The sequence below is a fragment of the Nelusetta ayraudi genome, unplaced genomic scaffold (assembly GCF_046127955.1).
Source record: "Nelusetta ayraudi isolate G7.1 ecotype Tasmania unplaced genomic scaffold, CSIRO-AGI_Nayr_v1 ptg000019l, whole genome shotgun sequence".
NCBI lineage: Eukaryota > Metazoa > Chordata > Actinopteri > Tetraodontiformes > Monacanthidae > Nelusetta > Nelusetta ayraudi.
The window spans coordinates 3,663,068-3,678,217 of record NW_027466069.1 but is presented as its reverse complement, the minus strand read 5'-3'; the positions used below and the strand labels follow the sequence as shown (position 1 = coordinate 3,678,217).

General features: G+C 46.3%; 1 protein-coding gene across 1 annotated transcript; it reads right to left on the bottom strand.

The window, feature by feature from the left end:
- Positions 1-91: 91 nt before the first annotated feature.
- Positions 92-4,209, bottom strand: mmp9 (matrix metallopeptidase 9). The gene is made up of 13 exons (XM_076026426.1): positions 3,933-4,209; positions 3,436-3,674; positions 3,187-3,335; positions 2,969-3,097; positions 2,699-2,872; positions 2,405-2,578; positions 2,138-2,311; positions 1,877-2,032; positions 1,579-1,783; positions 1,349-1,488; positions 1,110-1,260; positions 869-972; positions 92-774 (listed from the first exon to the last, which is right to left on the bottom strand). Exons 1-13 carry the CDS (start codon positions 4,071-4,073, stop codon positions 650-652), a joined length of 2,061 nt encoding a protein of 686 aa, XP_075882541.1. The 5' UTR covers positions 4,074-4,209; the 3' UTR covers positions 92-649.
- Between the last annotated feature and the right edge of the window lie 10,941 nt (positions 4,210-15,150).

Here is a 15,150-nt window from a genome sequence, read left to right as displayed (position 1 = left end):
CAGAGTGTTTCTTTCCTTGACTCGGCATTAAGGCTGATCCTAGGAGTGTCGTGTTGTCAGCAAATCATGAACCATTGAGACAGAAATTGTATGTTCTCCAGGAATGTTTATTGCATTAAAAGGCAAAACTTGATACAAAATGCATCTGTCCCATAAATAGTTCCAGTAAAAGAGACATGCATTGTATTCCAGTGCAAGCAATGGGCTTAAGAGCCATTTTCACAAACACAGAATGGTACAAACAAATATGTTTTAGGACACAAATAAACAATAGATATTGCTATAAATAGCAAAAATAATTAAATACTGTCAAGAGTCTGAACCAGTCAGACAACTGATATGTGGTATCTTGACCACATATATTTTGAGATTATTTAATGTCTCAGACTATATGACTGTGGGCAGGGCACTGCTACTGAGTGCAAAAACCCTGCTTTCCTTCAAGCCTTTAACTTATTTTTGGCCAATATTATTTGTAACAGAATCAGCCAACGTTGTGTATGGCTAATTATTCACATCCCAAATAAAGCAAACACACATTATAAAATGTGCTTTAACAAGACATTCTTCTTGGCATCTGAATAGAACATATTGTCACGAGCAACAATTCTACAGATAATTGTCAGCTTGGCCCGGTGTGCCAGCTCCTTCAGTATGAAGTGCCTGAAGGATCCGAGCACATGAGGAGGTCATATTTCACATATCCAACACGATCCACCTGCCTGCGGGAGTTCATGCGCCAGTAGAAGCGTTCCCGGCAAAAGTAGTAGTGGCCTAAAATGTAAAGAAAGAGGTTTAATTAATATAAAGAATTAAACTTCTTACATGGCTCTGCAGATATTTTCTTATTAAGCAATATTTTCCGTACCTTTGTACAGGAATACATCATGAGCATCATTGGGGACACCACCAAACACAGCATCTGTGCGCCGGGGGTAGCCTTTGTCGATTTTCTGGGCCTTGACATCAAGCCTAAATTTATGTGGAGAAAAGTGATTTAATTGTAAGTTTGACAGGCAGTTTGACTGACGTTTACCGCCAAAATCGGAAAAGAAGTTTAAATGTGAGCTGAAAACCTACACCTGTAATGAAAGTCTGATTGAACTTACCTCCAGTATTGACCCGCACTGAAGAGCAACACTTTGCCTCTGCCCCTCTGAAGGGCTCCCTCCACCTTCTGAACACTACTGGGGAGGCCGAGCTTCTCAATGCTACGTGGACCCAGAACACTTTTCCCTGTGTATACCCAGAATCTGGTCCCTGTGGGAGGAAAGTTATCATTAGGATAAAATAGAATTTATAGTTTTTATATTTATACGATGGCACGTAGTGTAAGAAAGTTCCTTACCTGAGAAGAAGTACAGTTTTTTGGTCAGAAGGTCCTCAAATGCAGAGTCGATGACTGCTGGCAGCGCCGGCCACATCTTAGAAATAGAGAAGGGTCCCTTTGGTCCTGCATCAGTTCGACGGGACATCCTCCAGTAATTTCTGATGGGTTACATAAAATGAGCTCATGTTTAAGTCATGTTTAAGTAGTTTGATTTGTTTGACACAAGGGAAAAGACTAAATTTGCTTACCCGTTGTTGAAGAAATGAAGTTCAGCCCCAATTGAAGTGATGCTGTCAAATTTGGTCAGCCTGCAGGCGTCTCTGGTTGGATCCACAGGCTGCGTGGTGGTGGGAGTCTCAGTTGTAACCGCTTCAGTGGTCATCTCATCCGGGAAGGAGTCAGTGGTGGTTTCAACAGGCGGAAGAGGGGATGGTCCAGGACCTGTTTTACTTCCTAATTGTAAAAGAAAGAAGAGTTTGTTAATGATGAAAACAATCTGTTTGATCGTTTTATTTTTATTTTTTATTTTTTTTTTGCCAAACCTACCATAGAGGTACTGAATGCCCTCAATGTCGTCTTGATGTAGAGCAAAGTTCTCAACATAGCTGTACATGGGGTACATGAGAGCCTCTCTTACACTGGAGTGATCCAAGCCGAGAGCGTGTCCGAACTCGTGGGCTGCCACAAGGAACAGGCTGTAACCTGGAAGACAAACAGCAAGGAAAGTGGTAAGAACTCAAAAAAAAACAACAAACAACAACAAAAATCCTCACCCCTCTGTATCTGACTTATATTTATGTCACCTACCCTGGTCAGGGCAGAAGCCCCATTTTTTGTCTGTGTCATAGTCGCGTGTCGTGCCACACCACAGCTTGCCGTCACCTCGGCCCTCGCTGGTGCAGGAGTCGTACTGTTTGCCGAGGAAGGTGAAGGGGAAGTGGCAGGGCTCTCCCTCGGAATTGCCACCTATCACAGCGGTTTCTAGCCAGAAAGAGATGTTCACAGTGAGACACAATAAGACACTTTGGCCACTATAGCACGGTGCATTTGTGCATTGCTGTGCGGGATATTCACCTCGACTGGGACAGAAGCCGTATTTCTGGTCAGTGTCGTAGTTGTCTGTGGTGGCGCACCAGCGGTAGCCGTCGCTGCGGCCCTCTGAGGTACAGCTGTTGTACTCATTCCCCGAAAACGTGAAGGGGAAGACACATTTGTCGCCGTCGGCGTTTCCTCCAAATGTGTACAGCACTGTCAGGGAGAGAAGAAGGAAGGATGTATTAGAACCGGCGAGTGGTTAGCGTTCCTCTTCGTGTGACAACCTTTGACCCATAAATCCCCCCCCCCATGCAGCGTGATTGAAAAACTTACATTCACTTGGGCAGAAGCCGTATTTCTTGTCTCGGCCGTAGTTGGCTGTGGTTGCGCACCACGGCAGGTTGTCTGTGCGGCCTTCGGTGGTGCATGTTGTGTAGGATTTGCCCTCGAAAATGAAGGGGAAGTGGCAAAGAGCTCCCTCTGCATTCCCATAGTGCGTCTTCACAGCTGTGGAGGCAGGGGAAGAGTGGGGTTGGCGCAATGCACAAAACAAACACAAGGGGGAGACAGCGACACGCATTTCCGCGTTGTCTGGTTTTTTACCTGGGCCTTTTCCCAAAGTCCAGAACTCGTCATCGTCAAAGTGGGCGTCTCCCTGCACACCCTGACCAGGAGGGTAAGCGTGAGCCAAAAGTCCGTCCTTGCCATCGAAAGGGTAAGGGTCCCCGTGATCTGAACAGGAAGTGACATCGTGATCAGACTTTTGGACTGTGTCAAGATTGGATTAGATTGGATAGACACGAGCGCACAAGTCGACCTACCGGCTTTGCCGAAGGAGATCATGATGTCGGCAGTGCCGTCATAGAGGCGGGTGAAGGTCAGCGGCGTCACCTCGCTCCACACCTTGAAGGCTCTGGCGAAGGCGTCGTCGATCAGCGAGCTCGCCATGTCGGGGGAGTAGTTCACAACCCTTGACGGAGAAGAGCAGAGGCACGTCCGGCTTTCAGACTGACAACGGCACAGACTCTTTGAGGGAAAAGACCCTTGGAGTTCTCGGACGCTCCACTCACCTGTAGGTGACATCCTGGTGGTCCCACTTGAGGTCCCCGTCGAAGGTCTTGTAGTTGGCCACGTCGGGGACGCCGCAGCGAGGCCGCTTCATGGCCTCCACCGTGACCTTGTCCAGCTCCCCGGTCTCGTTCAGCCCCAGCTGCTTCTGCATCTTCTTCAGGGCTTTGGTGGTGGACGCCATGGACTCGAAGCCGCTGCGGTGCAGCGTTTGCATGTAGCCAAACTTCTTCAGGTAACTCTGGCAGAACAACACACACACACACAGAGCACAACGTTACTGATGGGGATCCAAATGGAGCAGGCAGCGTTATGCCTCTACCCTTTGCCTTTCGGATTGAGCAAAACGTGCATGTTTCTTTCTTTTCCGCAGCAGGGTGATTCGGGATGGGCAGGTAATTACTCGCCTGCACAGCTTGATGGCTCATAATTTTGTGAGAATGCAAAAAATGCAAAGAAAGAAAGAAAAGAAAAAAGAAAGCAGCCATCTGCTACTCACTTCTGCCAGCTCCACATCACTCATGTTTTTGATGACGTCTCCCGGGAAGGTGACAAAGACCGACTTGACAGGGAGGCTCCATCCATCTTGCAAACTGATCCCCAAAACCAAGCAGACAGCTAGAGCAGCGCAGAATCTCATGATGAGGTCTTCTGCAGATTTCTACTGACAAACAATTTTTTTAAAAAAACCTCTGGAGTTAAAAAGAGTTCCTTCTTCAATGTTCCTTCTTCTGGTTCCTGCTCAGCTTGGCTGCTGTTGTTGTCTCTGTCCTGTCGTGCTCATGCTCCTGTTTTTATATGTTGTGAAGGGTTAGTCACCCGCCCTCGAGTGCACCTCCCACTAACCTCAAACCATTTTTTTTTCTTGACAGACTGTTTTGGATGAGTGCACATCGGGGGGATTTCCGAAATAGCCACATTTAGTTTCCTAAGAGCTAACGAGTGGTTTACTAATTATTATTTTTTTGGGGAAATACTTCATATCTAAAGGATGTGCTTATATTACGACAGCAAAACATTATGAATGCAATGTTGTATTTATAAATAGGCATGGAATGGCTAATGAAAAGTGGAAATCGAACAACTGATCAGAGAATTTGTAAAAGTTCTCCTCTCCTGAAATCCCTCATGAACGTCGTGATTGTGACACTGTCATCACCCTTTTATTTCACATGAAAAGCGGTTTTTGACACTTGCTACAAACAGCACAGCCATCATGGGACCTGGCACCACACTTCTGGTTTTTCAAAATAATAATAACAAAAAAAGAATGGCTTCCACTTTTCACATAAATAGAAATTTGTTTCCTCTTTGCATGGATTTGGATCCTGAAGAAAAAAAAAATTCCTAAACGAGGTCAAATCAACAAAAGACTTATGGATGAAAACATACTGACTTTAAAAATGAAAAGAACTGAAAAAAGATAATATAGCTGTTTGCATTGCTATTAATTTATTTACATTTAGCATCAATTGCAAACTTTTAATAAAGGTGTGCGTCAAATTTGGTTGCATTTACAATAAAAGAGCATGTCATAAAACATTGTGTTTCAAACTCAGTAGCACAATGTGACCCCCTTTCAAGTGGTCTCACCCATTTTGTAAATGAAAATTCTAAATAGTTCACAATGAAAACATTTTATTTATTTCTAAGACGAATATCTTCCGTTCTATTTGATGGCCGAACATCACTTTAACTGTTCCACCATTCAATTTTGTGCATGCACAGGTGATTCTGGGAACTATTACAGCACTGGCTTCATCATCATCACTGCGCAACTTTATGACTGGAAAAATTCAACATGAGCCAATTTCATTTTCAGCTTATTCACACTGATTGTACAACGAGTGTTGCAGTAGACATGTCGCTGTTTTCGCACGGCCGCACTTCTCCTATTCCCAAGCACTAATCCGTTACTATCAAGTTTACACTTTGAAAAAAAAAAGTAAATATTTGAATGTGTTTGTTTTCTGTTATACTGAAAAGCGCCTCAGCCAATCTCTGTCTAAGGTCGATGATCTCTTGGAGTCCTGATGTGTTAACTGGTGTGTGTGCAGACACAAGCTTTGAATCTGTCGATATTTTGGGCCGTATGAATATCAAGGTGTTATCTGGATGGATGTGTCGCAGGAAGTGTTTCAGCCAAACTACTGTGACTCACTGCACTACCACACGAATGGCCGAAGCTGCAGATGGGGCCTTTTTTTAAAAAAAAGAAAAATGCTGACAGTCTTTTCCCGCATCTAAACCTCTTTCATATGCAGCAAAAACAAACAACTGTCTTCAAGCCCAGCAATGGTCTATCAAATCAGACAAACTTTTTTCTTGTTTGGAGGGATTGAAAGTATTTCCTTTCACAAGTTCTTATTTGACTTGCCTTATATGGCAAATGCCGCGCACTTATAAATGTCTTAATGAGGGGGAAGTGTGATGTCTTCGATGAAAGACAGTGTCCTTCCTCCTATATATGTCTGTGGTTTCTCTCTGCGGTTGATATTTGACTCAGTCCAACATCCCACACGTCACCAACAGCCCAGTTGTTTAACTTTTGTCGGAATGACAAACAAACGGGTACTTCTCACGAAGACATTTGTCACCGCCCAAGACACCAGTGTCACCAGGATGATGCTCTTTCTTTGTCATTTGTAAATCTCCCAAAAAAACAAACAAACAAACAAAAAAAACCTTGACAATGAAAACATTTTATTTATTTCTAAGACGAGTATCTTCCGTTCTATTTGATGGCCGAACATCACTTTAACTGTTCCACCATTCAATTTTGTGCATGCACAGGTGATTCTGGGAACTATTACAGCACTGGCTTCATCATCATCACTGCGCAACTTTATGACTGGAAAAATTCAACATGAGCCAATTTCATTTTCAGCTTATCCACGCTGATTGTACAACGAGTGTTGCAGTACACACGTCGCTGTTTTCTCACGGCCGCACTTCTCCTATTCCCGAGCACTAATCCGTTACTATCAAGTTTACACTTTGAAAAAAAAAAGTAAATATTTGAATGTGTTTGTTTTCTGTTATACTGAAAAGCGCCTCAGCCAATCTCTGTCTAAGGTCGATGATCTCTTGGAGTCCTGATGTGTTAACTGGTGTGTGTGCAGACACAAGCTTTGAATCTGTCGATATTTTGGGCCGTATGAATATCAAGGTGTTATCTGGATGGATGTGTCGCAGGAAGTGTTTCAGCCAAACTACTGTGACTCACTGCACTACCACACGAATGGCCGAAGCTGCAGATGGGGCCTTTTTTTAAAAAAAAGAAAAATGCTGACAGTCTTTTCGCGCATCTAAACCTCTTTCATATGCAGCAAAAACAAACAACTGTCTTCAAGCCCAGCAATGGTCTATCAAATCAGACAAACTTTTTTCTTGTTTGGAGGGATTGAAAGTATTTCCTTTCACAAGTTCTCTTTTGACTTGCCTTATATGGCAAATGCCGCGCACCTATAAATGTCTTAATGAGGGGGAAGTGTGATGTCTTCGATGAAAGACAGTGTCAACAACAAAAAAAAAAAAAACCTTCCACACTCACTGGCCATTCTATCAAGTGCAATATTAAATTTCGTGACGCAGATATCCAGTCGGTCAACCACATGGCAGCAACTCAGTGCTTTTAGACATGAATATGAAACGCTGAAGAGCATCAGAATTGGTTGGAAAAGGGAAGATTTAAGTGGCTGTTGTGATTTTCACGCACAATCGTCTATGGGGTATCACGAGAATGGTCCCAAAAAGAGAAAATGCCCTGTTGATGTCAGAGGTCAGAGGTCAGAATGGACCACTGGCTCCAGCTGAAGGCTGTGTGTGTATTTACACTCACCACTGGGTGCTATTCCAGGTACTCTGCGCTAGCAAACCGTACCTAATAAAGTGGCTAGTGAGTGAACATCAACCTGCTGTGAATTTCTCTGCCAGAATCTTAACATCAAGAGAATGAAGCTGTACAAGTCCCCCCCAAAAAATCTAAAATGTTTCTTTTATTTTAGCCTGTTTTTCCTCTTTTGCGCACAGCCATTTAATTACGCATTAACCCAACAAATTGTGGAGTTGTTGTTTTTTTTTTTTTATTGCAAATACGTTTTAAATGGTTTTCATTTGTTTCCTGCTGGTGTCAATAAAAGATGCTGTGCTACTTTTTTGGCTTGTTTTAGTCTAGTGGGTTAAAATTACATTCAGACAAAAACAGCGTTTTTCTTGTTTTTCATGCTCATTCAGACGCATTCGGAAGGTTATTTCTGGTTAAACGTGGCTCCGCCAAGGATCTCCAGGCTTTCTTTTGAACACATCTGCCTCTGATTTGACACGGCGTCGCAGGGCTAATGAACACGGCTCCGAGCATTTTAACAAACGCCACATTTCATTTGACATTGCCACTTTGCTGCAACAAAGACGTCTGGCACCGAACCTCAAAATAAGAGGAGAAAATAATCACATTTTCTGCTGCGCTTCCTGTTGGCGCGGCAGCACAGTAACATCAGCGCTGCGCTGCCCAAAAAATGCGTCACGCACAGAAAAAAAAAAAGAAAGAAAAAAAAACGATGGAAAAAAAATTACAGTAGCGCAGCGAGACCCTCGCAATTCATGCTGACGGGATCGTCTTGATTGGGTTAACCGAGCAGCGTCAGAACCCAAAATATAACAGAAAGAAACAAAGAAAGAAAAAAAACGTCTGCTGTTTTTTCTTTTCAGAGGTTGCCAAAAAACACAGTCATAATTTTATCAGGTCTTTACCCCTCGCTGCTTGTTTCACGGCCTCTGTGTTGGGAAAACTGTATGCAGAGCTTCGCCTACAGTCTGTAACTTGGTAAAATTATATACACTAACATTTTTTAGATGTACATTATATATTTTTGGGATTTTCCTGCAGCCGTCCGTGGTTGCACTTCGGCTCGACGGCGAGTCTCGCGACTTTCTGCTTAATTGCGACCTTCCTCCTATTTTCCTCCCTTCCCCGCAACCATCCAACGGCCTTGTTAAAGCAAACTGTTTACGTCTTGTAGTATGTTCCTAGCAGGCCGCTCGCGAGTCTGCCGAACACTTCCAGTCCTCCACAGTTGATGTGGTTTATTGGCCCGGCCTCCCTCTTTCTGCTGCGCTCGTGTTTTATGACGGCTGCTTTTTGTTGACTTTTGCGGCAGGACGCGTAGACTTTGCAACACACACACACGCACGGGGCCCTCCGAGTGTCACTGTGTTTGATGTGCGGAGACAGTTGCCCCATGGCCAGGTACTTTACCCAGCCCTGCTGAGTCTGCTGCAGCCGTGCTGCTATTCTGGGAACGACTTTGTTTTCAGAAGCAACTAAACAGCTCTTTTTTTCTTGGCTTTCCAAGAAGTTTCCCCTCCGCATCTCTCCTTCCCCTTTTTTAACCGGATCTGACACGATAATCATCATCACAACCAAACCCAGATGGGGATTAACGTTGCGTCCGATGTTTTTTTTTTTTAATGTGTAATGTTCATTTCTCCAGAGAATGTACACAATGATTGGTAGGGGAGGAAGAGGAGTGAACACATGAGTGAAGGAAGGAGGCTTTGTGGCTGCACAACAAACAGAAGGTGGGATAACAAAACATAAACACATCCCAGTGTCACAACAACGACTTGCTGGGGTGGAGACGGGGGGTTTGCACATACGAAACAGCTGCTGTGACTCACGAGACAGGCCGATAAGATTGGCAAGAATAGTTGAGTGAATCAGCTCGGCCAGCTGGCACAGGGCTCAGTACAGTCATCTGAATTAGAGAACAAGAGGCCTCAGCTTTGACTCATATCTGCCCCGAAGCAGCGCTGAGTTGCTCCCAGCGAGTTGTCAAACAGCCCAGACCATCAGTTTCAGTTTGAGGGCATCATCGGTGTTGATGTTTCTACATGTTGTTGATTTTCCCACCCTGGATTCTAGCGGAGGAGCCTCTGAACACGCACAAACAAAACAAACAGTCGGTATTAGAGCTCCAAGAAACAGCATTCTTAGCCCTCTGTTTACAGCCTCCCGTGGAAATGCTGCGAGACGGCTCGCTTTTTGCTTTGCATACAAAACAAATGCACTCGGATGGGCGCCAGAAGTGTCGTGTGATCGCGGCTTTGTTGTGACTGCGACATTGTGGGATGCTCCTGTGCGTTTTGACCAAAGTTTTCACAACAAACCGCAGACAAAGTCGCCCAAAAGTCCAAAACAGATTCGTTGGACTGGCAGCCGTGTACTAGCGTCTAATGCGTTAAAGTTCAGTGCTACTTCTAATTTTGTTTTTACAGAAGTGATGTAAACATGAAGCACCGCGCCTCTTTCTCCAGTCAGACGCCATGAAAACCTGACAGCGCACCAGAGTCAAGACAAACTTGCGTGAATAAAGGAATGAAACAATGCATCATGTTGTTCACATCGGCATGTGTCAACAGTCAAACTAAGTTGTTCAGAGCTATCAGCACCCTTTGTGACATCACAGAGGGCTAGTTTCCGGGGACTGTTTTGTCACCACACACGGTATTTGGGTGGTAGAGAAAGTAAAAGGGACAATTTCTGGAAAGTTCACTGACAGGATAGTGACACGTGAAACTGTGAAGTGAATTTGGCACAGTTCCGGGCCTCTCCGTGCCTGAATGCCAGTGAATTAAAAGACATACTTGTCAATTTGTGTGTGTTTTAACCCCATTTCAGTCCCCCTCCCCCATCCCGACACTGCCCAATCGAGTTTACACAACAGATTCACCTGTCCGAATGAGGAACGAGCGAACAGCAATGCTGATGAAAGTGGAGGCAACGACCGAATCGATTGATTTAATCTTTTGAGCTTTTGGTTTTGGAACATTACATCAGTGTTACGCTGAGTTGCAGAAAGACTGCCGGCAGCCTCGCGGTCTCTCAGAGCAGCTGACAGATCAACCAGATCAAAGCAGCAATGCAACCAAAAGGAAGTTTGTACAAAATGTGGTGGGACCACTTTGCTTTTTCCCATCAGCCGGGTCCGTCGGATTTCTGTGGTAATGTCCGAGCAGAAATGAGCCCACAGGCACTTCCTGTGTGTCCACTAAGGTGTTTTACAGGATTGGGACACTGCAGCAGCGCAGTGTAACAGGAAGTGACAGGGAGTGGAGCTGGATTGGTCACGGACGCTGTGCATTCTCTCTGTGCGTTGTCTGATGTGCGATCGTAACGTTGCCAAACTCCAGATGGGTTTATGGCTCGACTCATACGCAGTGTTTGCATCTCTGCGCGTGCAGGTTGCAGAGGCAGATGAAGGGGGTTAACAACTGCTGCTGCTGCTGCTGCTGCTGCTGCTGCTGACTTTTGGTCGGAGGATGATGGATGTGGAGGCCACGAGGAGGGAAATGATGATAGGTGTGATCGATTCACTACTCCCTCTGGTGTATTAACACCCACGCCGGTGACGTATGTTCGGAACGCTGCGGGTCTGTCATGTGTGTCACGTAATTATATAATAGCGCCGCGGGGCCGAGGGCGTGTTGGGACGGGAGCGGCGCGCGCGAGGGCAGACCACAAGTGCGGTTTGTGAGGGCTGCAGAATGCAGGGCGGCGGAGCCGTGTTGACTTTATGAAGAACCGCTCGCTGTTAAACGGCTAATCAGCTCGCTGCCGCCGCCGGCATGGCCGTTCCCGCCGCCGCCACCACGGCCTTAACGGGCCTCACTTCCTCTGGCGTAAACAGCGCCGCCGCAGGGAGGGACGCCGCTGGCGCGCTCCTGATTGCGCCAAAGATTATTATTGTTGCTCGTCGAAACCCAGTGTGGAGCAACTTGGCCACGACACTTTAGGGAAGGGTGTTTTTTCGAGAAAACAAAACAAAACAAAAAAAAAACACCCTGTCAACTAGAGCGAAAACCAAAAACCCAGAGTGCTTTGTCAAGAAAGTGGCGCCGTGAGAGCCATCGTCAGAAAAAGGAATAAAAATATGAAAAGAGGTCACACAGGCCCAAAACACAAGCCATGCAGGTCCAGTTCTTAAGACAAATGGGGGAAAAGGGAGGGAATTTCCCACTCCTGATAAAGGATAAGCAGCTGACAGCAGGCCGACTGTGACTCAGGCTCAGCAGTCCAGCTGCCTCGGCAGACTTGTTGAGGCTGGCACTTATTCCTGCTTTTGATGTGTGTTTGCTGCTGCTCGCTAACCGCATGTCGGGGGGGTTGCCGCCGAGGCCCGTGCGGCCGAGTGGAAACGCAGTGCTCCGCCGCTGGAAAACGGACGAATGCGGACGCCGAAATGACGGCCGCGTCACATTCCGGGAACACATGCAGCAAAAACGTCCTGATGTGGCCGCACCTGCAGCAGCGAAGTGGCCACTTTGCTGCTGGTTTGTTTTATTTAAATGCTGAAAAATCCCCCGGTCACTCTTCCTCTCCCGTCGACCAGGCCCGCAGGGTTTTTAAGATGGAGGAGGAGGAAGAACGTGGGAAAAACCAGGGAAAGGGACAGAGCAACTTTTTTTTTTCACGTTTTGTCAGCAGTTGCACTTGATTTCATAGCTCTCAACTTAATACCTGATAGACACACACCGACACAGTAGATCAACTACAAATTGTCCCCTACAGCCTATTTAGAAGCACTTTCTTATTTAGAAATGCATCAAGCAAAAGAATGGTGTATAGATGACATATTAAAAAAAACAAATCTACTGAGCAAATGCATGCATCTGATTTTTGGGGTTTTTCATCCAACATCCACATTTTAGAACTGGTGTTTTGGTGGTGATGATAACTAGCCAAGTCCGACTGTTGAGCCCCGATTTGATGTGTCTGGATGAAAGTTATTCAAGTGGCTATGCGGACCTTTTGGAAAGGCCTCAATGAAGCGGCCAAACCTGACGCTGGAGCAGGCAAACGGAGCGGGAATCCAAAATGATCGCCCAGAAATCGTTGTTTACCAGCAGATGGCAGTATGCGGCCAGAACGGTGAACCAGACTGAGGGAGGAAGAAGCGGAGCTCCGGCGGAGAGACTCGGTCAGGAGAAAAGTGCAGCATCAAGATTTGCGTTACAAAAGCTCTGATGTAAACAAAGACGGAACAAGCTCGCCCAATAATGCATGAAGGCCCTACTGCGATCTATAAAAACACCTTCCGTGATAAAAATAAATAAATAAATAAATAAATAAATAAATAAATAAATAAAATCCTTCAAACCATCCGAGGTTCACTCAGGAGCTCTCATTTCACGAGGCCGTTTTCACTCATATTTCCCGAGGCATAGACGTGATTAGCGAGGAAGATGGAGTATTGACGCTGATCTAATTTTGTGAGCTGCTTGCTGAATAATTGATAGTCGGGGAAGTTAGTTGTTGTTTTGTTTTTTTTTCTGAGATATTCCAGAAAGGTTTTTGTCTCAGCGATGGAGCTGCTTGGTGAAAGGCGGATGGATTGTTACTCTCTTGCTCTTCCTCTGTTACAGCACATTTAGCATGACAGCAGACCCTGCAGCATGCCGATAGGCCAGGATCCCCTGATGGTTCCCGCAAGTTGTTTTTTTCTTCTCTCCTTCTCTCTCCCTCTCTGTCTGCTGCCAGTTGGCTCATCAGTTGGAAGAGCCGACGTCCCCGCTGCGCTCCGACTCTCACAGATGAGAGTGACGCAGATGCTACTGTTTTGTGCTTTTTTTTTTCTTTTCTGCTTGACGACTGATTGTTTCCCCCTGTGAAATGGCAAACCGTGCATCCGTGAGGCTGTGCATTTCCATGTAGAAGTTTCATGTTGATTTTCTTTTACTGTCGTTTACCGCGTCTTGAACGGTGATAAGGGGGCTGCTGGTGTTGCTGTTTGCTTCGTCCTCCTCAGACCTGCGCCGCTGCGCCTGGGAAGGGTTGTAAAAGTCTCCATCCCGTCACTGCAGCAGCGGTGGAGGCCACACGGAGCTTGTTTGTTCACGCCGGCCGGCCCGGCTGGCTGGGGCGCAGGTGGACCAAACGGCTCTTTATGTTTAATAGGAAAATAAAGTCTTTAACCGGAACATAAAGGCTCTGCCTCGCCGCCGCGGCTAATGCACAGGAGCTATACACGTCTCCCCGTTGAAAAACAAACCATCCCTTGGTAATGTATTGATTACGCTGATGTGTGTGTGTGTAGATGGATGGAGGCCCCCCGGGGGATGGGGGGGATTGGCTGCTGTCATCAGCCGCCTTCTTGTAAATACACTCCATGGGGTTTTGCAGAGTCAAACGGTGACCGGCATGAGTGCGGTTTCAAAACACGCTCTGCTCGGATCCAATCAGAGGCTCTAACCGCCCCAGGACCGGCGGTTAACACCCACTTCAGCCCTGCAGGACGACAGGTCATCTCAGAGGAAGGTCACCTCCACCACCGCCGCCACCGCTACTCCACTGGAAAGGTGCAGGCAGCGTATTGGACATGTGGTCCTTATCAGGAAGTCGGTCTCGGAGTTGATATTCAATCCCAGGCCTGCTCCTCCGCAAACCTCGTACAGGAGGATCAATCCTGGGCGATAAGAATAGCTCCTCGAGGCCGAGTTACCTCCGCGAGACGCCGCCCGCTGAATAGCTGCTCTCCAGTCAAAAGGGCCGGAAACCTTCGGGATGCGAGCGCCGTTCCATGGGATTATGGGAAGGGGGGGTGGGGGGGGGGGGGGGGGTCGGTGGTTGGGTGAGGGGTCGGTATCTGGCATCAAACACCGAGGGAATTAATTTAGTGAAAGGAGGGAATGGGTGTCAGAGCTGCGATACGCTTCACTGTTATCTCACCAGAACGGGAATTATGGAAGCAGCGCCGCACTGCAAGACACGCCAAGAGGAAGATGATGTCACGAGGCACTAATGGGTGAGGAGGAGAGTAAATCTGGTGTTCAAGCATTCATTGACATCCTGCATTACACCCACTTTAGAAGCTGATTATTTCATTCTGTGCTCCGATGATAAAAAAAAAAAAAAAGCCTCACGTGACCCCCTGAAACCTCCGCACGTCGCCAGAAAACAAACTCTGTTTACCGCCAAAGACGACACATTTTACATTCCGGCTATAAAAGTAGAGCGTTCAAATAAATATTTGCCGACTTGGTGGCACCAGATTTGATGCACAAGAGAAAAAAGAAATCCTCCATTCAGGGCGGCACGGCTGCTTGTTTACGCAGAGGGGGAGGGAGGGGAGGCGTTACGTAAAATCTGAAGTTGTCGTCTCGAAAACAAAATTTAGGTCGACTCTGCTTTCACTTCTGTTTGGGTTGTGGCTAAGGAAAAAGAAACAAAATAAAGCCCCATCCTCTGACTTTACCACTCTCAAAGCGGCTGCTAAATTTGTCAGCTATAAATAGTCAGAGTGCCATGAAAAAAAAGGAAAAAGAAAACACAAAGCTGTGAAAGATGTCCGCAGAGGTGCGGAAAGAGGGGGAGAAGAAGAAGAAGAAAAGGATGTTACGCAGAAGTCGTCTTGGGATCCATTGTTGCTAAATGATTCGCCTGAGGCCATTTACAGTAAGTCAGATGCACATGGGAATCGTGCCGGACCGCCAGGCCAGGAGATAAACGTAACTGCTGCCTCGCTATTTTATCTTCCCACAGCTTTGAAAAGGTTTTTCTTCCACCCCGGGCCCTTCAGTGAGGGAGGTCGGCGCCGAGCGCATTGACGTTTGCATTCAGACCTGTGAGTTTTGCGCAACACGTGCGTTGCATTCAGCATCGACGCGCATCCCTTAATGATCGCAGAATAAATTGCAAAAGATAAATTCACACCGGCAAG

What these genes read in the sequence shown, in the direction of transcription:
- mmp9 (XM_076026426.1), bottom strand. Translation starts at nt 4,073, where the DNA reads ATGAGATTCTGCGCTGCTCTAGCTGTCTGCTTGGTTTTGGGGATCAGT. An exon ending in CGGCTTCTGTCCCAGTCGAG is followed by an intron (nt 2,312 to 2,404) that starts GTGAATATCCCG and finishes CTTTCTGGCTAG; the next exon opens with AAACCGCTGTGATAGGTGGC. An exon ending in CTTCATTTCTTCAACAACGG is followed by an intron (nt 1,489 to 1,578) that starts GTAAGCAAATTT and finishes GTAACCCATCAG; the next exon opens with AAATTACTGGAGGATGTCCC.